General features: G+C 42.5%; 5 protein-coding genes across 5 annotated transcripts; 2 read left to right on the top strand and 3 right to left on the bottom strand.

Annotated features, from left to right (window-relative positions):
• Positions 1-142: 142 nt before the first annotated feature.
• Positions 143-11631, top strand: vsig10l (V-set and immunoglobulin domain containing 10 like; the record flags this gene model as incomplete). Its single annotated transcript, XM_083910363.1, has 12 exons — positions 143-206; positions 1761-2090; positions 3161-3541; positions 4588-4854; positions 6165-6410; positions 6672-6953; positions 8253-8345; positions 9458-9682; positions 10911-11030; positions 11141-11181; positions 11380-11466; positions 11557-11631. 12 exons carry the CDS (start codon positions 143-145, stop codon positions 11629-11631), a joined length of 2211 nt encoding a protein of 736 aa, XP_083766489.1.
• Positions 11632-14631: 3000 nt separating this feature from the next.
• On the top strand, positions 14632-17270 carry lim2.5 (lens intrinsic membrane protein 2.5; the record flags this gene model as incomplete). Its single annotated transcript, XM_083910641.1, has 4 exons — positions 14632-14809; positions 15673-15822; positions 15946-16080; positions 17209-17270. The coding sequence occupies 4 exons, from the start codon at positions 14632-14634 to the stop codon at positions 17268-17270; spliced, it is 525 nt and encodes a 174-aa protein (XP_083766767.1).
• A 971-nt stretch (positions 17271-18241) lies between these two features.
• Positions 18242-19126, bottom strand: LOC310944562 (free fatty acid receptor 3-like; the record flags this gene model as incomplete). The annotated part of the gene is made up of 1 exon (XM_083910362.1): positions 18242-19126. The coding sequence occupies one exon, from the start codon at positions 19124-19126 to the stop codon at positions 18242-18244; it is 885 nt and encodes a 294-aa protein (XP_083766488.1).
• A 3039-nt stretch (positions 19127-22165) lies between these two features.
• Positions 22166-23080, bottom strand: LOC310944561 (free fatty acid receptor 3-like; the record flags this gene model as incomplete). The annotated part of the gene is made up of 1 exon (XM_083910361.1): positions 22166-23080. The coding sequence occupies one exon, from the start codon at positions 23078-23080 to the stop codon at positions 22166-22168; it is 915 nt and encodes a 304-aa protein (XP_083766487.1).
• Positions 23081-24981: 1901 nt separating this feature from the next.
• On the bottom strand, positions 24982-25902 carry LOC310944560 (free fatty acid receptor 3-like; the record flags this gene model as incomplete). Its single annotated transcript, XM_083910360.1, has 1 exon — positions 24982-25902. The coding sequence occupies one exon, from the start codon at positions 25900-25902 to the stop codon at positions 24982-24984; it is 921 nt and encodes a 306-aa protein (XP_083766486.1).
• Between the last annotated feature and the right edge of the window lie 687 nt (positions 25903-26589).

Here is a 26589-nt window from a genome sequence, read left to right as displayed (position 1 = left end):
TTCTCACACACACACACACACACACACACACAGGTGAGCGTCTCTGTTCTCTCACACACACACACACACACACACACACACACACACAGGTGTTTCACCTCAGTCTGAAACCTTGAAACAAACTCAGTTTATTTCTGACACGATGATTCTGAAGGAGTTCTGGAGCTCAGGGATTCTGATCATCTGTCTTCACCTCTGTCCTCACGGTAAGAGTGAACGAGTGAGAGTGTGAGTGAGTGAGTGTGAGTGAGACGAGTGTGTGTGAGTGACACCAGAGTGAACGAGTGAGTGAGTGAGTGAGACGAGTGTGTGTGAGTGTGATGGGCCTTGGACTGAGAGAGTGTGTGAGTGAGTGTGAATGAGTGAGTGTCTGAGTCTATGTGAATGAGTGAGTGTAAATGAGTGAGTTTTTGAGTCTGTGAATGAGTGAGTGAGTGTCTGAGTCTATGTGAATGAGTGATTGTCTGTCTGTGTGAATGAGTGTCTCAGTCTTGTTAATGAGTGAGTGTCTGAGTCTGTTAATGAGTGAGTGTCTGAGTCTGTGAGTGAATGAGTGAGTGTCTCAGTCTGTGTGAATGAGTGTCTCAGTCTTGTGAATGAGTGTCTCAGTCTTGTGAATGAGTGAGTGAGTGTAAATGAGTGAGTTTTTGAGTCTATGAATGAGTGAGTGTCTGAGTCTGTGAATGAGTGAGTGTCTGAGTCTTGTGAATGAGTGAGTGTCTGAGTCTGTGTGAGTGAGTGAGTGTCTGAGTCTGTGAATGAGTGAGTGTCTGAGTCTGTGACTGAGTGAGTGAATGAGTGTCTGAGTCTATGTGAATGAGTGAGTGTAAATGAGTGAGTTTTTGAGTCTGAATGAGTGAGTGTCTGAGTCTGTGAATGAGTGATTGTCTCAGTCTGTGTGAATGAGTGAGTGTCTGGTCTGTGAATGAGTGAGTGTCTGAGTCTGTGAATGAGTGAGTGTATGTGTGAAAGAGTGAGTTACTGAGTCTGTGTGAATGAGTGAGTGTATGTGTGAATGAGTGAGTTTCTGAGTCTGTGAATGAGTGAGTGTGTGTGAAAGAGTGAGTTTCACAGTTTGTGAATGAGTGAGTGTGAGTCTGTGTGAATGAGTGAGTGTCTGAGTCTGTGAATGAGTGAGTTTCTGAGTCTGTGAATGAGTGAGTTTCTGAGTCTGTGAATGAGTGAGTGTCTGAGTCTGTGAATGAGTGAGTTTCTGAGTCTGTGAGTGATTGTGTATAAATGAGTGAGTGATTGTGAGTGAACAAGTGAGGCGGACACATGAGTGAGTGTGTGTGTGTGTGTGTGAGTGAGTTGTCTTTCAACAGTTGAAGGTTGTGGGTTCAATTCCCGGCTCAGCTCGTCTACATGTGTCCTTGAGCAAAGACACTTCAGCCCATGATGCAGCGTGTGAACGAGTGAATGTGAGTCAAAGACGTGTGAATGAGTGAATGTGAAAGAGTTAGAGCAAATGTAGTGATGGGTAAAAGTACATAAATAACAAAGTAAAGTACACATATGTGAGTTTTGTGCTGCAGTATAACATTTATCCCTAAACCAACTCTGGTTTATGAATGAATGAATGAATGACTGACTGAATGAATGAATGAATGAATGACTGACTGAATTAATTAATTAATTAATTAATTAATTAATTAATGACTGAATGGATGAATGACTGAATGAACGACTGAATGACTGAATGAATGGATGAATGAATACTGAATGAATGAATGAATGAATGAATGACTTCCTGTTGACAGGCGCTCACTGCAGATTGGTCGTCTCTCCTGTCGGATCCTCTCGTGTGATTGGTCGAGCCGGCACCAACGTGACCTTGGCCGTGACCTTCAGTGGAGCCTCTGACCCCGTGGTGACCTGGTTCAGAGGGTCTTTACCCGTCCTCACCTGGACCGTGGGCTCCTCTGAGCCTGCAGATGTGGCCTCTGACCTCAGGGGGGCGCTGGTCGTCCAGGACGACGGCTCCCTCACCTTTGTGGGCGTGGCCGTGGAGCGCGGAGGGAACTACAGCGTGGAGCTGACCAAGTCTGGACTGAATAAAGCTGTGGCCTCGTTCACGCTCACTGTGTTTGGTGAGTCCGGATTAAACCATCTGCTTAATCCACACTGTTATAGTTCAGGGATTATTCTACTGTCAATCACAGGAAATAACACAGAGGAGTGACGCAAAGTGACCAAAGTTTTAAAATCTACTTAAATTTACAAATCCTAATAAATGTTCCAAAATCTACTTAAAGTTCCAAAATCTACTTAAAATTCTAAAATCTACTCTAATTTCAAAAATCTACTTAAAGTTTCAAAAAACTTCTTAAAATTTCAAAATCTACTTAAAGTTTCAAAAAACTTCTTAAAATTTCAAATCTACTTAAAGTTACAAAATCTACTTAAAATTCCAAAATCTACTTAAAGTTTAAAAAAACTACTTAAAGTTCCAAAAATCTACTTAAAGTTCAAATCTACTTAAAGTTTCAAAAAACTACTTAAAGTTCCAAAAATCTACTTAAAGTTCAAATCTACTTAAAGTTTCAAAAAACTACTTAAAGTTCCAAAAATCTACTTATTGTTCAAAACTACTTAAAGTTCCAAAAATCTACTTAAAGTTCAAATCTACTTAAAGTTTAAAAAAACTTCTTAAAGTTCCAAAAATCTACTTAAAGTTTCAAAAAACTACTTAAAGTTCCAAAAATCTACTTACAGTTCAAATCTACTTAAAGTTTCAAAAAACTTCTTAAAGTTACAAAATCTACTTAAAATTCCAAAATCTACTCTAATTTCAAAAAGCTACTTAAAGTTCAAATCTACTTAAAGTTTCAAAAAACTACTTAAAGTTCCAAAAATCTACTTAAAGTTCAAATCTACTTAAAGTTCCAAAAATCTACTTAAAGTTCAAACCTACTTAAAGTTTTAAAAAACTTCTTAAAATTCCAAAATCTTTCAAAAAACTTCCAAAATTCGCTTGAAATTTCAAAATCTACTTACATTTCCAAACTCTATTTAAAATTCCAAAAAATTTACTTACACACATGTTATGGCGTGTGCAGCTGTGGTTCATCATCATCCTCCTCTTCCTCTTCCTCTTCATCCTTTTCATCCTCCTCTTCCTCCTCTTCCTCTTCTTCCTCCTCCTCTCCTGCTGTGACAGAAATCATCCAGCAGGTGTCTCTGAAGCTTCATCCTGATGTGGTGATAGAGGGCGTGGACCTCTTCTCTCTGGTCTTCAGCATGTCTCAGGGCCTGATCCAGGACCAGGTCTGGTTCTTCAGAGGCCGAGCTCTGGAGACCACGTCTCACTACACTGTGGAGCAGAGGAGCCTCGTGGTCCACGGACCGAACCGCAGCGACACCGGGTGCTACACGCTGTTGCTGAGCAACCCTTACAGCCGCGTGGAGACGCACATCAACGTCACTGTGCTGTGTAAGACCACGCCCCCTTTTTACACCACCAATCACAGCAGCCTAAGGGTTCTGTGTCATCTGCGTGGTTTGTGTTTCCACCAAAGGTCTCATGACCCACGACCCCTGTGTGGGTCCGCCCCCTGTGTTTGAGAAACTTCATTAAGAAAAAAATATCGTAATAACAGACATGAATTTCTAACTTTTTTTATAAATCGTAAATACTCGTAAAAACAGACCCCAGAAAAAAAATTGCGTAAAAACAAATGTGACATATTTTTAAACTTTTTGATATTTTTTTTACATTTTTAGAACTCGTAAATTCTTGTAAAATCAGACCTGAACAAGAAAATCTCGTAAACACGGACCCCGAAAAAAAATCTTGTAAAAACAAACCCAGAAAAAGATATCGTAAAAACAGACGTGGATTTTAAAACTTTTTTTATAACTCATAAAATCTTGTAAAAACAGACCCCGAAAAAAAATCTCGTAAAAACAGACATGAATTTTTAAAACTTTTTTATAACTTGTAAATTCTCGTTAAAACAGACCCCAGAAAAAAATATCATAAAAACGGACCTGAAAAAATATCTTGTAAAACGGACCTGAACAAAAAAATCTCGTAGACACCGATCCCGAAAAATAATCATACCATATAATGTGACATTTATTTTACTTTTAGAACTCCTAAATTCTCGTAAAAACAGACCCCGAAAAAACAGACGTGGATTTTTAAAACTTTTTTTATAATTCGTAAAATATCGTAAAAACAGACCCCAAAAAATTATCTCGTAAAAACAGACGTGAAATTTTTAAACTTTTTTATAACTCGTAAATTCTCGTAAAAACAGATCCCGGGAAAAAATCTCGTAAAAACAGACTCAGAAAAATAATCTCGTAAAAACAGACGTATATTTTTTAAAAAAAATTTATAGCTCGTAAATTCTCGTAAAAACAGACCCCCGAAAAAAAAATCATAAAAACCGACCTGAAAAAATATCTTGTAAAAACAGACCTGAACAAAAAAATCTCGTAGACACCGATCCCGAAAAATAATCTTGTATAAAAACAGACTCGAGAAAAAAAACCTCGTGAAAATATTTATGTATCATATAAGGTTTTGTCCGTCTGAGTTAGTGGGCGGGGCTTGTGTCTCATAAGTGTCTTCGTCTCCAGACGGTCCAGACGAGCCCACCCTCGAGGCTCGTCCACCTCGGTCTTTCTACGTCTCTGGCGACTCACTGAGCCTCGCGTGTCTCGCAGACGGATTCCCGCCGCCGAGCGTCCGCTGGATCTTTGACGATCAGTCACTTCCTGTTTCTCACGACGGAATTCTGGATCTGACGAATGTGACGATCGGTCAAGGAGGCGTTTACACGTGTTCACTGATCAACGACCAGACGGGAAACGAACGACACAAGACTTTGACTTTAAACGTTTACGGTTCGTAAAATTCTGTCTGTGATGTTTGTGATGATGATTGTGATGTTTGTGATGTTTGTGATGTTTGTGATGATTGTGATGTTTGTGATGTTTGTGATGATGTTTGTGATGATTGTGATGATTGTGATGTTTGTGATGTTTGTGATGATGTTTGTGATGATGTTTGTGATGATTGTGATGATGTTTGTGATGATTGTGATGTTTGTGATGTTTGTGATGATGTTTGTGATGATGTTTGTGATGATTGTGATGTTTGTGATGTTTGTGATGATGTTTGTGATGATTGTGATGTTTGTTATGATGTTTGCGATGTTTGTGATGATGTTTGCGATGTTTGCGATGTTTGTGATGATGTTTGTGATGTTTGTGATGTTTGTGATGATGTTTGTGATGATGTTTGTGATGTTTGCAATGTTTGTGATGTTTGTGAAGATTGTGATGATGTTTGTGATGATTGTGATGATGTTGTGATGATGTTTGTGATGTTGTGATGATGTTTGTGATGATGTTTGTGATGATGTTTGTGATGATGTTTGTGATGATTGTGATGTTTGTGATGTTTGTGATGATGTTTGTGATGATGTTTGTGATGATGTTGTGATGATGTTTGTGATGATGTTGTGATGATGTTTGTGATGATGTTGTGATGATGTTTGTGATGTTTGTGATGATGTTTGTGATGATGTTTGTGATGTCTGTGATGTTTGCGATGGTGTTTGTGATGATGTTTGTGATGATGTTGTGATGATGTTTGTGATGTTGTGATGATGTTTGTGATGATGTTGTGATGATGTTTGTGATGATGTTGTGATGATGTTTGTGATGTTTGTGATGATGTTTGTGATGTTTGTGATGATGTTTGTGATGATGTTTGTGATGTCTGTGATGTTTGCGATGATGTTTGTGATGATTGTGATGATGTTTGTGATGATTGTGATGTTTGTGATGATGTTTGTGATGATTGTGATGTTTGTTATGATGTTTGCGATGTTTGTGATGATGTTTGTGATGTTTGCGATGTTTGTGATGTTTGTGATGATTGTGATGATGTTTGTGATGATGTTTGTGATGTTTGTGATGATGATGTGATGATGTTGTGATGATGTTGTGATGATGTTTGTGATGTTTGTGATGTTTGTGATGTTTATGATGTTTGCGATGTTTGTGATGTTTGCGATGTTTGTGATGTTTTTGATGATGTCTGTGATGTTTATGATGTTTGTGATGTTTGCAATGTTTGTGATGATGTTTGTGATGATTTATATGATGATGTCTGTGATGACGCTAACGCTAACTCTGTCATGGAGCAGAGAAGCCGTCGGACAACATGACGTGTTCTGTGCAGTCAGTGAATGACAACACCCAGCTTCAGTACCACTGTCAGTGGCCAGGGGGCGCTCCAGAGGCGCAGCTGTCTTTCCCAGCACTGAGCGACAGCATCAGCGGAGAAGCCGACGTCAACGTGACCGTCTCCGCCTCAGACGACCTCGACGGCAGAACGGTGACGTGCACGGCCGTCCACCCCGTCCAAAACAATCAGTGCAACATCACCGCAGGTATGATCACCACCAGGTGTCACTGTTGAGCAAGCACGACCTGTAAGAAGTTTTTATCTCGTGAAAACAGGCCCCAAAAAAAAATATCGTAAAAACAGACAGGGAGGAGGGGAGTGGGATGTTGCAAAAACAGACATGGATTTTTAAATCTGAGCAAAAGTGAAACCTGTGACCCTCCTCTTCCTCCTCCCCCCTCCTCCTCCTCTTCCTCCTCCTCTTCCTCCTCTTCTTCCTCCTCCTCCTCCTCCTGCTCCTCCTCAGTGAGTCCAGTCCACTTCCTGCCTGCTGTGAGGACCTCAGTGGACTCTGAGGGCAGGATGGTGGTTGTGCTGCAGTGTGTGAGTGAGGCTCGACCCGCGGCGCTGGTGTCGTGGTCCAGAGGCGGCGATGACATCATCACAGACGGGTCGAACCATCAGATCAGCGACGACAGAACGCAGCTACACATCTGGAGCTACAACGTCAGCGACTTTGTCCGAGAGAAATACACCTGCATCTGCCGCAACCCTCTGGGCAGCCAGAGGGGGGAGCTCCAGCTGCAAGGTGTCCTATCATACGCATACATGTACATTACCTGAGCTGTGTGCAGCGCCTCCTGTGGCTAGAAGCAGCAAAAGAGGCTAAAAATCAGATCAAGTCTACGATTATTTTAACTCTCCCACACCAAAGTCACTCACTCTCCCACACCAAAGTCACTCACTCTCTCACACCAAAGTCACTCACTCTCTCACACCAAAGTCACTCACTCTCTCACACCAAAGTCACTCACTCTCTCACACCAAAGTCACTCACTCTCCCACACCAAAGTCACTCACTCTCTCACACCAAAGTCACTCACTCTCCCACACCAAAGTCACTCACTCTCCCACACCAAAGTCACTCACTCTCTCACACCAAAGTCACTCACTCTCTCACACCAAAGTCACTCACTCTCCCACACCAAAGTCACTCACTCTCTCACACCAAAGTCACTCACTCTCCCACACCAAAGTCACTCACTCTCTCACACCAAAGTCACTCACTCTCCCACACCAAAGTCACTCACTCTCCCACACCAAAGTCACTCACTCTCCCACACCAAAGTCACTCGCTCTCCCACACCAAAGTCACTCACTCTCTCACACCAAAGTCACTCACTCTCCCACACCAAAGTCACTCACTCTCCCACACCAAAGTCACTCACTCTCCCACACCAAAGTCACTCACTCTCCCACACCAAAGTCACTCACTCTCTCACACCAAAGTCACTCACTCTCTCACACCAAAGTCACTCACTCTCTCACACCAAAGTCACTCACTCTCCCACACCAAAGTCACTCACTCTCCCACACCAAAGTCACTCACTCTCCCACACCAAAGTCACTCACTCTCTCACACCAAAGTCACTCACTCTCCCACACCAAAGTCACTCGCTCTCCTCACACCAAAGTCACTCGCTCTCCCACACCAAAGTCACTCACTCTCCCACACCAACATCACATTAACATCACAGTGTTACTATAATAACATTAATAACAGTAACTTAACAACCATGAGTTTAGTTAACTTATTTAGTGAATTCGGCTTTTAAAATATTTAATTTGGTTTGAGCTAAAATCACTGGTTTTCTCTATGGACTTTGGTGTGAGGAGAGTGAGTGGTTTACAAACTTAAGTTTCCTGAAGTTTTCCTACCAAACTGAGTCGTACCATGACAGAAACACAGCACTGGAGATGGTTCATGTTTCCCTGAGTCAGAGCTGACGATAAACTTTGTCTGACTTTAAATTCACCGTGAGCACAAAGAACCTTCAGTCATAGTTAACGTGTGTGTGTGTGTGTGTGTGTGTGTGTGTGTGTCCAGGGCCAGCGGTCTCTGATTTCAGATTATTCTCTAATCCAGAGGGAACCATCGTCACACTGACCTGGGAGGTCCCGCCCACTTCTGTCGTCACAGGTAAAAAAAAACTGTGTAAAGATTGAAGGTGAAAAGATGAATCAGTGAGAAAATGAAGGTGTGAGTGTGAAGTTAACTGTGTGTTCAAAACAAGAAACTGTGTGTGTGTGTGTGTGTGTGTGTGTGTGTGTGTGTGTGTGTGTGTGTGTGTGTGTGTGTGTGTGTGTGTGTGTGTGTGTGTGTGTGTGTGTGTGTGTTCTCATGCTGGTTTGTGTTTACATAAAACAGAAAAAAACCAGAACGGTCAGAAAACAAAAAGAAGAGAAAACAAATGACGATGTTTTTATTTAAAAAGTTTTCCATGTGATGTAGGAGTAAATATTTATGGACAGGGGGCGCTGCAGCAGGCAAGTGTCCGGTACACAGTGACTCATCTGTACTCGTTTAGAATGTCACAAATCTGTAATAAATGATTTTAAATTAAGTTTTTAAAAAATATATATATCTTAAAAACAGACCCTGAAAAAAAAGTTGCGTAAAAACAGACTCGGAAAAAAAATCTCGGAAAAACTGACCCTGAAAAAAAGTAGCGTTAAAAAAAAACCTGAATAAAAATATCGTAAAAACTGACCCTGAAAAAAATATATCGTAAAAACTAACCCCGAAAAAAAGTATTGGTAAAAAAAAAAAAACTGAAAAAAAATGTCGTAAAAACAGACCCCGAAAAAAATATTGTAAAAACTGACCCTAAAAAAAAGTTGCGTAAAAACAGACTCGGAAAAAAAATCACGTCAAAACTGACCCCAAAAAAAAGTAACGTTAAAAAAAAATCTGAAAAAAAAATCGTAAAAACAGACCCCGATAAAAGTCTCGTAAAAACAGACTCAGAAAAAAAATCTCGTAAAAACTGAACCCGAAAAAAAATATAACGAAAAAACTGACCCTGAAAAAAAGTATTATTAAAAACAGACCCCGAAAAAAAGTTGCGTAAAAACAGACTCGTAAAAAAATCTCGTAAAAACTGACCCTGAAAAAAAATCTCGTAAAAACAGACCCCGAAAAAGTCTTGTAAAAACAGACCCCGAAAAAAAATCTCGTACAAACAGATCCTGAAAAAAAAATCAGGTAAAATCAGTGTGACGTGGTTTAGCTCTGATGCTTTGATCTCACAGGCTTTGACGTCCAGATGAAAGGTCCAGATCTCCTGAGCCAGAATCCCATCAGGGTCCAAACTCACCGAGCCTCAGTCCAGTATCTCACCATCCAACAGAGACCTGGTTCTGCTCGAAGCACCGACGTCTCCGTCCTCGACCCAAAGAGAACTTACCGCTTCAGGGTCGTCCCCAAGGCTAGAACCACTGAAGGAGAACCATCTGAGGTCCAGAGAACCGGTCCAGGTTTGTAGAGTCGTCATTCAGGTTTATACGTTTGTAAACCACTCACTCTCCCACACCAAAGTCCATAGGGAAAACCAGTGATTTTAGCTCACAGGGACACAGGAGCTGCTGGTCCTCTGCTGCCTCGTGTGGTCACTTTGTGTCACTGAGTTAAGTCTAAATTAAGTGAGTGGGAGAGTGAGTGACTTTGGTGTGACAGAGTGAGTGACTTTGGTGTGGGAGAGTGAGTGACTTTGGTGTGAGAGAGTGAGTGACTTTGGTGTGAGAGAGCGAGTGACTTTGGTGTGGGAGAGCGAGTGACTTTGGTGTGGGAGAGTGAGTGACTTTGGTGTGGCAGAGTGAGTGACTTTGGTGTGGCAGAGTGAGTGACTTTGGTGTGGCAGAGTGAGTGACTTTGGTGTGGCAGAGTGAGTGACTTTGGTGTGGGAGAGTGAGTGACTTTGGTGTGGGAGAGTGAGTGACTTTGGTGTGGCAGAGTGAGTGACTTTGGTGTGGCAGAGTGAGTGACTTTGGTGTGGGAGAGTGAGTGACTTTGGTGTGAGAGAGTGAGTGACTTTGGTGTGAGAGAGCGAGTGACTTTGGTGTGGGAGAGTGAGTGACTGGTGTGGGAGAGTGAGTGACTTTGGTGTGGCAGAGTGAGTGACTTTGGTGTGGCAGAGTGAGTGACTTTCGTGTGGCAGAGTGAGTGACTTTGGTGTGGCAGAGTGAGTGACTTTGGTGTGGGAGAGTGAGTGACTTTGGTGTGAGAGAGTGAGTGACTTTGGTGTGGGAGAGTGAGTGACTTTGGTGTGGCAGAGTGAGTGACTTTGGTGTGGGAGAGTGAGTGACTTTGGTGTGGGAGAGTGAGTGACTTTGGTGTAAGAGAGTGAGTGACTTTGGTGTGGGAGAGTGAGTGACTTTGGTGTGAGAGAGTGAGTGACTTTGGTGTGTGAGAGTGAGTGACTTTGGTGTGAGAGAGTGAGTGACTTTGGTGTGTGAGAGTGAGTGACTTTGGTGTGTGAGAGTGAGTGACTTTGGTGTGGGAGAGTGAGTGACTTTGGTGTGGGAGAGTGAGTGACTGGTGTGGGAGAGTGAGTGACTTTGGTGTGAGAGAGTGAGTGACTTTGGTGTGGGAGAGTGAGTGGTTTACAAACTTCAGTTTCCTGTTGTGTAACTGGAAAATAAGACATTTTCTTAAGATGTGTGTGTGTGTGTGTGTGTGTGTGTGTGTGTGTGTGTGTGTGTGTAGGTGAAGGCCTCAGTGGTCCTGCCATCACTGGTATAGCAGCAGGAATCCCCTGCAGTTTCCTCTTCCTGGTTCTTCTCTCCGTCCTTGTTTACGTCTGCGTCTACTGCTACAACAACAGAAGTGGGCGGAGTTTTTGTTTCTGTTTCTTCTTGTTTTTATTGACGTTTTCCCGCGTGTTAAAAAACACTGAGCTGTTGTTGTTGTTGTTGTTGTTGTTGTTTGTGTCGTAGATCGACAGGCGAGATATCCAGTGTCCAGAGCTGTGGAGAAGGTCAGAGGTCACTTTAAAATCATACACTTTACAAGTAACATGAGCAAATATAGGTTTTAAATACATGTTTATTATCATTTAAAGATCACAGGAAAGTGAAGTCTGTAAACTGCTCACTCTCACACACCAAAGTCCATAGAGAAAGTGAAGTGAGCCTTTAATCTTAATCTGGTCCACTTGTTGTTGTTTGTGTCTCAGACAGTTGTCGTCCAGTCTGAAGTGACTCCTCACCACCTGCTGTCAGGAGGACTCAAGTCTCCTCCAGATTACAACAGATTACGGCAGGTAATCTGTGGTTTAATCTCCTCTGATTAAACTACGTTGCAGTGGAACGTTAATGTGTTTTTACGTGATTTAATCCTGGTTTTCTTTCAGACTCCGTCTGAACGCTCGGTGGCTCTGCCCTCGTTTGTGCCTCCACCTCCTGTCAGAGTGGCTACGACCGTCTGAACTGTCTCTAATCTGTCTTTGAAGTGTCTCTAATCTGTCTTTGAAGTGTCTCTAATCTGTCTCTTAAGTGTCTCTAATCTGTCTTTGAAGTGTCTCTTATCTGTCCATGAAGCGTCTTTGAAGTGTCTCTAATCTGTCTTTGAAGTGTCTCTAATCTGTCTTTGAAGTGTCTCTAATCTGTCTCTAATCTGTCTTTGAAGTGTCTCTAATCTGTCTCTAATCTGTGTCTAAACTGTCTCTAATCTGTCTTTGAAGTGTCTCTAATCTGTCTTTGAAGTGTCTCTAATCTGTCTTTGAAGTGTCTCTAATCTGTCTCTGAAGTGTCTCTAATATGTCTCTAATCTGTGTCTAAACTGTCTCTAATCTGTCTTTGAAGTGTCTCTAATCTGTCTCTGAAGTGTCTCTAATCTGTCTTTGAAGTGTCTCTAAACTGTCTCTAATCTGTCTTTGAAGTGTCTCTAAACTGTCTCTAATCTGTCTTTGAAGTGTCTCTGAACTGTCTCTAATCTGTCTTTGAAGTGTCTCTAATCTCTCTCTGAACTGTCTTTGAAGTGTCTCTGAACTGTCTCTGAACTGTCTCTCTGAAGTGTCTGAAGTCTTTGAAGTGTCTCTGAAGTCTGAAGTGTCTCTAATCTGTTTCTGAAGTGTCTCTTAAATGTCTAATCTGTTTCTAATCTGTCTCTGAAGTCTTTGACGTGTCTCTAATCTGTTTCTGAAGTGTCTCTTAAATGTCTAGTCTGTTTCTAATCTGTCTCTGAAGTCTTTGACGTGTCTCTAATCTGTCTCTGAAGTGTCTCTTAAATGTCTAATCTGTCTCTAATCTGTCTCTGAAGTGTCTCTCTGAAGTGTCTGAAGTCTTTGAAGTGTCTTTGAAGTCTGAAGTGTCTCTAATCTGTTTCTGAAGTGTCTCTAATCTGTCTAAACTGTCTCTAATCTGTCTTTGAAGTGTCTCTAATCTGTTTCTGAAGTGTCTCTTAAATGTCTAATCTGTCTCTAATCTGTTTCTGAAGTGTCTCTCTGAAGTGTCTGAAGTCTTTGAAGTGTCTTTGAAGTCTGAAGTGTCTCTAATCTGTTTCTGAAATGTCTCTAATCTGTCTAAACTGTCTCTAATCTGTCTTTGAAGTGTCTCTAATCTGTTTCTGAAGTGTCTCTTAAATGTCTAATCTGTCTCTAATCTGTTTCTGAAGTGTCTCTCTGAAGTGTCTGAAGTCTTTGAAGTGTCTTTGAAGTCTGAAGTGTCTCTAATCTGTTTCTGAAATGTCTCTAATCTGTCTAAACTGTCTCTAATCTGTCTTTGAAGTGTCTCTAATCTGTTTCTGAAGTGTCTCTTAAATGTCTAATCTGTCTCTAATCTGTTTCTGAAGTGTCTCTCTGAAGTGTCTGAAGTCTTTGAAGTGTCTTTGAAGTCTGAAGTGTCTCTAATCTGTCTTTGAAGTGTCTCTTAAATGTCTAATCTGTCTCTGAAGTGTCCACACGTCCTGCTGCTGTTTTCATGTTTTATAAAGGTTTAAAGTGTTTTATTAACGATAATAAATGTGATTTTTAAAGTCACGTTTGTGTCTTTTTAGTTCATTAAAGGCACAGTTCATGTTTTTAGAATGAGGCACTGACTGTGTGTTTGTGTGTGTGTGTGTGTGTAAAGTGTGTGTGCGTGTGTGTGTGTGTGTGTGTGTGTGTGTAAAGTGTGTGTGTGTGTGTGTAAAGTGTGTACCTCAGCATGTTCCATTGATCACAGCAGTAGTTGCGTGCCTCTGCACATCCACAGTTCTAGAACAACAGACGAGGACGCGGCTGCAGCCTCGTGTCCACACAGGCCACGCCCCCTTTCCCACCCATGACCCCTGACCCCCAAAGTCCTCCCAGTGCAGTTTAAAGGATTTTGCCTCCATCGACAGAAAAGACTCCGGCGTCCTCGTCCTCGTCCTCGTCCTCACTCTCTCTGTCTCTGTCTCTCTGAGGAAAGGCTGACTCTTAATTGGACTCATTTATCCTGATTAATTCAGGTAAGATTTCATTTAATTCAGGCTTGATTTAAGTGATGTTTTGATGTCAACATGTTAAAAAAAAAAAAACTCACTCTCCCACACCAAAGTCCATAGAGAAAACCAGTGATTTTAGCTCACAGGGACACGGGAGCTGCTGGTCCTCTGCTGCCTCGTGTGGTCACTACTATTTAATATCAAAATCTACTTAACATTACAAAAATCTACTTAACATTCTAAAATTCTACTTAAAGTTTCAAAATCTATTTAAAATTCCAAAATTCTACGTAACATTCTAAAATTCAACTTAAAGTCACAAAAGTATACTTAGTTTCAAAATCTACTTAACATTCCAAAAATCTACTTAAAGTTTCAAAATCTACTTAAAATTCTAAAATTCAACTTAAAATTCTACTTAAAATTTTAAAATTCTACTTAAATTTTCAAAATCTACTTAAAGTTTCAAAATCTACTTGAAGTTTTAAAATTCTACTTAAAGTTTTAAAATCTACTTAAAATTCTAAAATTCTACTTAAAGTTTCAAAATCTTCTTAAAATTTAAAAATTCTACTTATCTTTAACTGTTAGACAGAATTTAACGACAGGAAACTGAAGTTTGTAAACCACTCACTCTCCCACACCAAAGTCCATAGAGAAAACCAGTGATTTTAGCTCACAGGGACACAGGAGCTGCTGGTCCTCTGCTGCCTCGTGTGGTCAATTTGTGTCACTGAGTTAAGTCTAAAGTAAATATTTTAAAAGCCGAATTCACTAAAATCAGTCATTGTAAGTTAGTGATGGAGGCAGCAGTGGATCAACAACTCCTGTGAACTCCTGTGTGCTGTGATGTTAAAATCACTGGTTTACTCTATGGACTTTGGTGTGGGAGAGTGAGTGACTTTGGTGTGAGAGAGTGAGTGGTTTACAACGTCGTAGCCTGAATCTGACGTATATTTTATGTGTGTTTCCTCCTCTCTGCTCAGAGCCTGAAGCCTCGGCCGCCGTCTTCGCGTCACTCATGATGTACAGCTTCATGGGAGGAGGTCTGTTCTGCGCCGTCATGGGGAACATCCTGTTGGTCGTCTCCACGGCAACAGACTACTGGATGCAGTACCGTCTGTCCAGCAGCTTCGCCCATCAGGGCCTGTGGAGGTACTGCATGTCTGGGAAGTGTTACATGCAGACGGACAGTATCGGTAAGTGGGGAAGTGATTTAAGTCATGACAGTTAACGGGAGCACATTCATGCACCAAAGTCCATAGAGAAAACCAGTGATTTTAGCTCACGGGGACACAGGAGCTGCTGGTCCTCTGCTGCCTCGTGTGGTCACTTTGTGTCACTGAGTTAAGTCTAAATTAAATATTTTAAAAGCTGAATTTTACAGAATCAGTCATTGTAAGTTAGTGATGGAGGCAGCAGTGGATCAACAACTCCTGTGAACTCCTGTGTGCTGTGATGTTAAAATCACTGGTTTACTCTATGGACTTTGGTGCAGGGAGAGTGAGTGACTTTGGTGTGGGAGAGTGAGTGGTTTACAAACTTCAGTTTGCACAAGGAAAAGTCTGTTTGACAGTGACGATAAAGACGTGAACATGTTCTTAAGATGTCGTAGACTTAAACCGATGCAGATTTTTATTGTTTTGTCCTTCTGTCTTATTGTCTTAAGTGGCTAAAATCTTTTTTTATACACCAAAGTCACTCACTCTCCCACACTAAAGTCTAAACCAGTGATTTTAACATCACAGCACACAGGAGTTCACAGGAGTTGTTGATCCACTGCTGCCTCCATCACTAACTTACAATGTTGGATTCTGTAAAATTCGGCTTTTAAAATATTTAATTTAGACTTAACTCAGCGACACAAAGTGACCACACGAGGCAGCAGAGGACCAGCAGCTCCTGTGTCCCTGTGATGTTAAAATCACTGGTTTTCTCTATGAGGTTTGGTGTGAGGACAGAAATAAGGAATCAGTGAGACTTTGATGATCCAGACTCATAGATGACGATGATGATGATGATGATGATGATGATGATGATGAGTGCTTCCTCTCCTCTTCAGCGTACTGGAACGCCACTCGCGCCTTCATGATCCTCTCTGCGATGTCGTGCTTCGCCGGCATCATCGCCGGAATCCTCTCCTTCGCTCATTTCTCCGCCTTCGAGAAGTTCAACCGCTCGTTTGCTGCCGGCATCATGTTCTTCGTCTCCAGTGAGTTTTTCTAACAGACCATAATAAACACACACCATCATCATCATCATCATCATCATCATCATCATCATGAGCATGATTTGAGTATGTAAACGTGTGTGTGTGTGTGTGTGTGTGTGTCAGCTCTCTTTGTTCTTCTTGCCATGGCCGTCTACACCGGAGTGACGGTGAACTTCCTGGGGAAGCGTTTTGGTGACTGGCGTTTCTCATGGTCCTACATCCTGGGCTGGGTCGCTCTGCTCATGACCTTCTTCGCAGGTTAGTTCACTTTATTAGGTACAGCTGTTATTTACTGTGTGTATGTGTATATATATATATACATATATATATATATATATATATATATATATATATATATATATATATGTATATGTATATATATACACAAGTACACCAACAAATACTTTGATACCTTTATTTATATGGTCATGAAGTGAAGAAGAAGAATAAACTGGATCTGGATCCTGCAACCTGAAAGATGAGCACACACACACACACACACACACACACACATACACACATACAGAGGACACTCACTCATTCACACTCACTCACTCATTCACACTCACTCACTTACTCATTCACACTCACTCACTCGTTCACACTCATTAACTCATTCACGCTCACTCATTTACACTCACTCACACTCACTCACTTACTCATTCACAAACTCACTCGTTCACACTCATTAACACATTTACGCTCACTCATTTTCACTTATTCACTCACTCATTCACTCACTCACTCATTCGCTCACTTACTCATTCGCTCACTTACTCATTCACTCACTCACTCATTCACTCACTCACTCAATCACTCACTCACTCACTCATTCACTCACTCACTCAATCACTCACTCAATCACTCACTCACTCATTCACACTCACACACTTACTCATTCACACTCACTCACTCACTCATACACTCACTCACTCATTCACACTTACTTTCACTCACTGACTCACTCACTCATTCACTCACTGACTCATTCACACTCAATCATTCACTCACTCATTCACACTCACACACTTACTCACACACTCACTCGTTCACACTCACTCACTCACTCATTCACACACACTCACTCATTTACACTTACTCTCACTCACTCATTTACACTCACTCACTAACGCACACTCACACACTTACTCACACGCTCATTAACTCATTCACACTCACTCATTCACGCTCACTCATTTTCAATCACTCACTCATTTTCACTCACTCATTTACACTCACTCACTAACACACACTCACTCACTCGCACACTCACTCATTCACACTCATACTCATTCACACTCACTCACACACACTCACTCACACTTGTTCACACTCAGTCATTCACTCACGTGTATTGTGTTGTTGTTGTTGTTGTTGTGTTTGCAGGTATATTCTACATGTGTGCCTACAGGATGCACGAGTGCAGAAGAGTCTCCGGCTCACGTTAAACCTCACACACTCACACAGGGTCAAAGGTCAAAGGTCAAAGGTTGTGACCCAGGATGGAGAAACGATTATAAAAGAATAAAATGTGACACTTGACCTCTGCATTAAAACATCGTCTTTATTTGCTTTTTTATTCAAAGTGACTGTGCTGTTTGTTTACACACACACACACACTGACACTCAGTGCTGCCTCATGTGGTCACTTTGTGTCACTGCGCTCAATCTGAACCAAAGCATTTCAAAACGCTGAAGTCACTAAATAAGACATTTGAACGTACTTCAGTGTTTTGGTTTTATGAAAAACAAACACAGGAAAAACTGCTTTTAGCCACTTTAGCAAAAGACTTAGCTGTTAAAATCTACGACATCGACGTCACACGTTCACGTCTTTATCTTTAACTGTTAGACAGAAGTTTGTAAACCACTCACTCTCCCACACCAAAGCCCATAGAGAAAACCAGTGATTTTAGCTCACAGGGACACAGGAGCTGCTGGTCCTCTGCTGCCTCGTGTGGTCACAAGGAAAAGTCTGCGTAACAGTGAGATAAGTAGATTTTAAATTTGTAACTTTAAGTAGAATTTTGGAATTTTAGGTAGATTTTTGCAATTTTAAGTAGATTTTTGCAATTTTAAGTAGATTTTGGAGCTTTAAGTATATTTTTGTAACATCAGGAAGTCCGCCATTTTGGATTTTTTTTGCACTTTTCACAGAGTTCTCAACAAACAAACTCCTCGTGGACATTTGGTCAGATTAACTTCAGAGTTGGTCCACAATGTCTTCGGCCACGCCCATTTCTCTATTGCTGGACTTGTGATGTTTCATTGGGGATCCAGGTCACTAGGTGGCGCCATCACATCAGAAACAGACCTGGTGAAACCTTAAACTAATTTTCGATGCTTCAGCCCGGGAGAGAGACTCAAGCTAGCTATGTAATTGTGTGACTGTGTGATTGTGGTCATGACGAAGATAACTTTAGCTCACTTCCTGTATCCTTGCTGCTGAAGGAGCGAGGCCGTGCTTCTTGAAGAAGGAAAAGCCTGGAGAAGAAAAGCAGAAGATGATTGGATCAATACAAGTGTTGAAGACGCAGAGAACCCAGGCGTAGTCCCTCCATGTTGTCTCGTGCTCAAAGTAATCCAAGATGTGTGAGATGTTGTATGGAATCACGCAAACAACAAACACAGCCAGAGTTCCCAGGGCCATGCCGATGGACTTCCTCTTCTGTTTCTGAGAAAACCCGGGGTATCTGTAGAGGATCCAGATGCAGTGCAAGTAGCAGTAGATACAAACTAGAAGAGGAACGAGGCAGAGCACGATGAAGATTTCCAACCGCATCGGGAAAAGAACCTCGAGTTGCTTGTCTGAGAATTCCCTAAAGCAGACGCTGTGATTAGCACGGGTGGAGAAGTCTGGATGTACCTGGATGAAGATAGTGGCCATGGTGCATTGAGCTCCTGAAATGATCCAACAAACAGCACCGATCACGACTGCGTACAAAGGTCTTTGCAGCAGATGATAGTTGATGGGGAAAGCTACTCCAATGTAGCGGACCATGCTAACTGCCATCAGCAACAAGGAGCTGGTGTACATGGTCCAGAAGAAGATTATAGCAGTGATGGAGCACAGGACGTAGGGAAGATTCCACAGCAATTCTGACGCCGCCTCATGCATCTTCAGAGGAAGGAAGATCAACAAGAGCAGGTCGGACACAGTCAGGTTGAGGAGCAGGATGTCCATGGGACGTGGTTTGGAGTGGATCTTCACACTGAAGGCGTAGAGAGCGAGGACGTTGGACGGGAAGCCAATCAGGAAGGAGATGATGTAAACTGAGAGGATGATGTCACTGTTCATCCCCATCGTTGACCTGAGACAAGAAAGAAGACATGAAAAGACAGGCGTCCAACCATCTGTCCATCCATCCAACCATCTGTCCATCCGTCCAGCCATCTGTCCATCCAACAACCATCTGTCCATCCATCCATCCATCTGTCCAACTAACCATCTGTCCATCCAACAACCATCTGTCCATCCAACAACCATCTGTCCGTCCATTCAACCATATGTCCATCCATCCAACCATCTGTCCATCCATCCGTCCATCCTGAGACAAAACAAGTCAATACACATGAAAGCAAGGCTTCCAAACATCCATCCATCCAACCAACCATCCATCCATCCATTCAACCATCTGTCCATCCAACCAACCATCTGTCTATCCATCAATCATCCATCCATCCATCCAACCTGAGACCAAACAAGTCAACAAACCCACGTAGAGACAGACGTCCAACCATCTGTCCATCCATCCAACCATCTGTCCATCCAACAACCATCTGTTCATCCATCCAACCATCTGTCCATCATCCAACCATCTGTCCATCCATCCATCCTGAGACCAAACAAGTCAACAAACCCATGTAGAGACAGACGTCCAACCATCTGTCCATCCATCCAACCATTTTTCCATCCATCCAACCATCGGTCTGTCTATCCAACCAACCATCTGTCCATCCAACCAACCATTTGTCCATCCATCCAACCATCGGTCCATCCAACCAACCATCTGTCCATCCATCCAACCTGAGACCAAACAAGTCAACAAACCCATGTAGAGACAGACGTCCAACCGTCCGTCCACAGTAAATAGTCTGTATTTAGCTGTTGTCGTCTTGAGCTTAAACTTGAGTTGAAGACATGAACTTACTTCAGTTTGGTGGACGTGGTTTGTCTCCGTTGTCCTCACAGCTCCTTTGGTCAAAGACGACTGATTTCAAATGAGGCAAAATGAAAAAGGTTTAAGAGGAAACAACAGTCACAGTCAAATCTGCAGTTATAATTACCTTCAGATGCAAATCAGCAGCACATTCAGGATCAGTGTCAGTAGAAAATGTCCATCACTGAGCAGGAACAATAGATGATTTGCTGTTGTTACTGGTGGTCAGTGGGGGGAGTCTCGTAGTTTAACCTTCTACCCTAACACCTAACCCCTAACCCTCACTCCACCATGACCTTAATGTACCATTTTACTCTGGTACCTCAAGGAAAAAGGGTGCTAAAGAATGGAACTGTCGGGGTTAGGGTTATTGTTGGTTCTACTTCTAATGGAAACACAAAAATAAATGGACCGTACTGAACCGTTCCACTCAGTAAATCATTGGTTTTAGACCAAGGGTCTTAAACTCAATTTGCCTGGGGGCCGTATAAGTTAGAGTCTGGGTGAGGCTGGGCCGTATCACCCCCCCCCTCATAATAATAATAATAATAATAATAAAAATGCTGACTCTGATCTTCTCTCTCTCCTGCATTGTGTGCAGCTATAAGAGGGCTCTGCATATCCAACGCAGAATGGATCATTTCTCTATGTGCAGTTATATCCACACATCCATATATGACATGATCTTTATGATGAGGATCGAGTACAGCGATGAAATACAGGGGATCAGAGTAGATCTTAGTAAAACGTGTTGACAGATTCTCAAGAGCGCACTTTTCATTGTTTTCACTCTGGTCTCAATCTAGAAGATGCTTTAATGCTGTAATTAAGGAATAACAGATGCATCAGATGAGCTGATGTCTTTAGTTAACTGCTCAAAGAGAGAGAAGAGAGTTCTGTAGGGGAGTTCATAATCTGTGAACTCTGCAAAGAGACTTTCCAGCATTTAATAGGTGCTGGCCACAGTTTTTGCGTTCGTCATCACAACTTCGTTTCGTTGGTTATCGGGAGAAAATGGGAGGAAAAAAATAGGGCGTCTATAGGGCGTCCTGCGTAAAAGTAGGGCGTATAATTTTTTATTATTATTATTATTTCCAGTACAGTACAGTCCAGGCGTTAGTGCTGGGCGGTATGACCAAAAATATATATCACGGTATTTTTCAAAATTCGAACGGTTTCACTGTATTTTTTTTTTTCATGCATAATCAAGTGTTCACAGCATTTTCTGCTGGTTGAGAACAGAATTACTGCAGTAGATTAACTATGGTCTATACCTTTACTGTCATGAATACACAGAGAAAAAACACAGGTATTAAAATATATTTGCATAGTATTTACATCCGCTGCATCTGGAGGTTTTCAATCAGCCAGACTGTCAGGTGATGACAGCATGACGTCAATAACAGGACAAAGTAATACAACGAGACACAACTACCTGTTTTTGTAGTTTATTTAAGTTTAAACATATTTCACAACATATAAGTAAATGAACTAATGACCAAGAGCGCAGACCTCACTCTCTTTCTCTCTCTCTCTCTCTCTCTCTCGCTCTCTGCTCACACTGGTTTAAATGACAAACAAATGCTGATCTAACGTTTTGTGCAAGTGATGTAAGGTCCTGACTCTTGTCCCTTCATTCAGTGATTGAAACAAACATATAAACATTAATGAAACGTTTACATGCAGAACGTGTCTACTGGCAAACCAGACTTCTGCGAGTTCTTCTGTGTCAGCATGTTCTACTTGTAGTTTGATTTCGTAACTTTCCATGTTTGTATGTCAACGTTCCGAACGTTGTGATCAAATACACCAGTTATGGCGGGATATTAAAAATTCATATCATAACGAAAATATAAACCGGTATTCGTTGTGAACCTCTCGCTCTTACTTTGACGACGCAGTTATGCTAGCAAGGAAATGCGATTACCGACAGGGGCTAAGTATTGATGGCTCGGATCTTGTTCCAATTCCAATGCAGCGGACTCTTGTGGACAAACCTGAGATCACCTTATTTTAATGTGCCTGAGACGAAGGCTAATTTAAAAGCAGCTACAAGCTAAGTTAGCACAAACGTCAACACGTGCTGTGTCTTCGCACTTTCAACACAATCATAAGATTGAAGCCAGATGTGTAGCTGTTGCGTTATGTACCTATATACAGTATATGATTATTATGGGGTATTTTTAGCCCGCGTTTGTGCCCTGCATATTAAAACGAAGGAGTCCAAGCTTCTTGAAAATGGACTTTTCACCCGAGCAGCTGAAGAAGCCTGGAGAAGAAAAGCAGAAGATGATGGGATCAATACAAGTGTTGAAGACGCAGAGAAGGAAGAAATATTTCCTCCATGTTTGACTCATGATCCCAAAGGAAACCAAAACATAAGTGACATTGAATGGAATCACACAAACAAGAAACACAGCCAGAGTTCCCAGGGCCATGCCGATGGACTTCCTCTTCTGTTTCTGAGAAAACCCGGGGTTTCTGTAGAGGATACAGATGCAGTGCAAGTAGCAGTAGATACAAACTGTGAGAGGAACGAGGCAGAGCACAAATAATATTTCAACAAACATCGAGATGAGAGCGACTTGCTGCTTCTCTCTGAATTCCCTATAGCAGACGCTGTGATTAGCATGGGTGGTGATGTTAGCACAGTCTGGATCCTGAGAGACGATGATGGTAGTGATGGTGCAATGAGCTCCTGAAATGATCCAACAAACAGCACCGATCACGACTGCGTACAAAGGTCTTTGCAGCAGATGATAGTTGATGGGGAAAGCTACTCCAATGTAGCGGACCATGCTAACTGCCATCAGCAACAAGGAGCTGGTGGAGGTGGTCCAGAAGATGATAAAAGCAGTGATGGTGTACAGGACGTAGGGACGATACGGCAAGTCTGACGCCAGCGCATGCATCTCCAGAGTGATGAAGATCAACAAGAGCAGGTCGGACACGGTCAGGTTGAGGAGCAGGATGTCCATGGGACGTGGTTTGGAGTGGATCTTCACACTGAAGGCGTAGAGAGCGAGGACGTTGGACGGGAAGCCAATCAGGAAGGAGATGATGTAAACTGAGAGGATGATGTCACTGTTGACCTCCATCGTTGACCTGAGACATGAAAGAAGACATGAAAAGACAGGCGTCCAACCATATGTCCATCAATCCAACCATCTGTCCATCCATCCAACCATCTGTCCAACTAACCATCTGTCCATCCAACAACCATCTATCCATCCATTCAACCATCTGTCCATCCATTCAACCATCTGTCCATCCATTCAACCATCTGTCCATCCAACCAACCATCTGTCCATCCATTCAACCATCTGTCCATCCAACCATCCATCTGTCCATCCATCCATCCATCTGTCCAACTAACCATCTGTCCATCCAACAACCATCTGTCCGTCCATTCAACCATATGTCCATCCAACCATCTGTCCATCCATCCGTACATCCTGAGACAAAACAAGTCAACACACATGAAAGCCAGGCTTCCATCCATCCATCCAACCAACCATCTGTCCATCTATTCAACCATCTGTCCATCCATTCAACCATCTGTCCATCCAACCAACCATCTGTCCATCTATCCAACCATATGTCTATCCAACCATCCATCTGTCCATCCATCCAACCATCTGTCCATCCAACCAACCATCTGTCCATCCATCAATCATCCATCCATCCATCCATCCTGAGACCAAACAAGTCAACAAACCCACGTAGAGACAGACGTCCAACCATCTGTCCATCCATCCAACCATCTGTCCATCCATCCAACCATCTGTCCATCCAACAACCATCTGTTCATCCATCCAACCATCTGTCCATCATCCAACCATCTGTCCATCCATCCAACCTGAGACCAAACAAGTCAACAAACCCATGTAGAGACAGACGTCCAACCGTCCGTCCACAGTAAATAGTCTGTATTTAGCTGTTGTCGTCTTGAGCTTAAACTTGAGTTGAAGACATGAACTTACTTCAGTTTGGTGGACGTGGTTTGTCTCCGTTGTCCTCACAGCTCCTTTGGTCAAAGACGACTGATTTCAAATGAGGCAAAATGAAAAAGGTTTAAGAGGAAACAACAGTCACAGTCAAATCTGCAGTTATAATTACCTTCAGATGCAAATCAGCAGCACATTCAGGATCAGTGTCAGTAGAAAATGTCCATCACTGAGCAGGAACATTAGATGATTTTCTGTTGTTACTGGTGGTCAGTGGGGGGAGTCTCGTAGTTTAACCTTCTACCCTAACACCTAACCCCTAACCCTCACTCCACCATGACCTTAATGTACCATTTTACTCTGATACCTCAAGGAAAAAGGGTGCTAAAGAATGGAACTGTTGGGGTAAGGGTTATTGTTGGTTCTATTTCTAATGGAAACACAAAAATAAATGGACCGTACTGAACCGTTCCACTCAGTAAATCATTGGTTTTAGACCCTAACTTCTGCTGATCTGGTTCTTAGGGCCTGTTCCTGATACCAGCCACTTCTTTAATTTGACGGTGGAACATTCCATGTATGGACTTGTCCTTCCATGTTTTCCTCTCTGCCCTGAGCCAGGTCATCACTGGGGGCCATCTTCCTGTTCTATAATCTTGGATGATGGTCGTTTCATCGTGGCTTTGACGCTCACTCATCCTCCGCACAACCCTGAGAGTACTGAGGGTTGTTGTTGTCAGCAACCTCTCGCTCTTACTTTGACCAAAGCAGTTATGCTAGCAGGGAATGCGATTACCGACAGGGTCTAGGTATTGATGGCTCGGATCTTGTTCCAATTCCAATGCAGCGGACTCTTGTGGACAAACCTGAGATCACCTTATTTTAATGAGCCTGAGACGAAGCCTAATTTAAAAGCAGCTACAAGCTAAGTTAGCACAAACGTCAACACGTGCTGTGTCGTAGCACTTTCAACACAAACATAAGATTGAAGCCAGATATGAAGCTGTTGTGTTATGTACCTATATACAGTATATGATTATTATGGGGTATTTTTAGCCCGAGTTTGTGCCCTGCATATTAAAACGAAGGAGTCCACGCTTCCTGAAAATGGACTTTTCACCCGAGCAGCTGAAGAAGCCTGAAGAAGAAAAGTAGAAGATGATTGGATCAATACAAGTGTTGAAGACACAGAGAAGCAAGGCGTATTTCCTCCATGTTGGACTCTCGTTCCCAAAGAAACCCACGACGTGAGAGATGTTGTATGGAATCACACAAACAACAAACACAGCCAGAGTTCCCAGGGCCATGCCGATGGACTTCCTCTTCTGTTTCTGAGAAAACCCGGGGTATCTGTAGAGGATCCAGATGCAGTGCAAGTAGCAGTAAGAAGAAACTAGAAGAGGAACGAGGCAGAGCACGAAGAACATTTCCAAACGCACCGGGAGGAGAACCCCGAGCTGCTTCTCTGAGAGGTGCGAGTAGCAAAAACTGTGATTAGCACGGGTGGAGATGTTAGCAAAGTCTGGATGCTCCTGGATGAAGAAGGTGATGGTGCAATGAGCTCCTGAAATGATCCAACAAACAGCACCGATCACGACTGCGTACAAAGGTCTTTGCAGCAGATGATAGTTGATGGGGAAAGCTACTCCAATGTAGCGGACCATGCTAACTGCCATCAGCAACAAGGAGCTGGTGTAGATGGTCCAGAAGATGATAAAAGCAGTGATGGAGCACAGGACGTAGGGAAGATTCCACATCATATCTGACGCCGCCTCATGCATCTTCAGAGGAAGGAAGATCAACAAGAGCAGGTCGGACACAGTCAGGTTGAGGAGCAGGATGTCCATGGGACGTGGTTTGGAGTGGATCTTCACACTGAAGGCGTAGAGAGCGAGGACGTTGGACGGGAAGCCAATCAGGAAGGAGATGATGTAAACTGAGAGGATGATGTCACTGTTCAACTCTGTGTCCATCGTTGACCTGAGACAAGAAAGAAGACATGAAAAGACAGGCGTCCAACCATATGTCCATCCATCCAACCATCTGTCCATCCATCCAGCCATCTGTCCATCCAACAACCATCTGTCCATCCAACAACCATCTGTCCGTCCATTCAACCATATGTCCATCCATCTGTACATCCTGAGACAAAACAAGTCAACACACATGAAAGCCAGGCTTCCATCCATCCATCCAACCAACCATCTGTCCATCTATTCAACCATCTGTCCATCCATTCAACCATCTGTCCATCCATTCAACCATCTGTCCATCCAACCAACCATCTGTCCATCTATCCAACCATATGTCATCCAACCAACCATCTGTCCATCTATCCAACCATATGTCATCCAACCATCCATCTGTCCATTATCCAACCATCTGTCCATCCATCCAACCATCTGTCCATCCATCCAACCATCTGTCCATCCATTCAACAATCTGTTCATCCATCCAACCATCTGTCCATCCAACAACCATCTGTCCATCCATCCAACCATCTGTCCATCCATCCAACCTAAGACCAAACAAGTCAACAAACCCATGAAGAGACAGACGTCCAACAATCTGTCCATCCATCAATCCATTTTTCCATCCATCCAACCATCGGTCTGTCTATCCAACCAACAATCTGTCCATCCAACCAACCATTTGTCCAT

This window comes from Microchirus variegatus, assembly GCF_963457635.1.
Source record: "Microchirus variegatus genome assembly, chromosome: 2".
In the NCBI taxonomy this organism is placed as follows: domain Eukaryota; kingdom Metazoa; phylum Chordata; class Actinopteri; order Pleuronectiformes; family Soleidae; genus Microchirus; species Microchirus variegatus.
The sequence above is the reverse complement of the archived record's forward strand: the minus strand, read 5'-3'. Positions and strand labels throughout refer to the sequence as shown.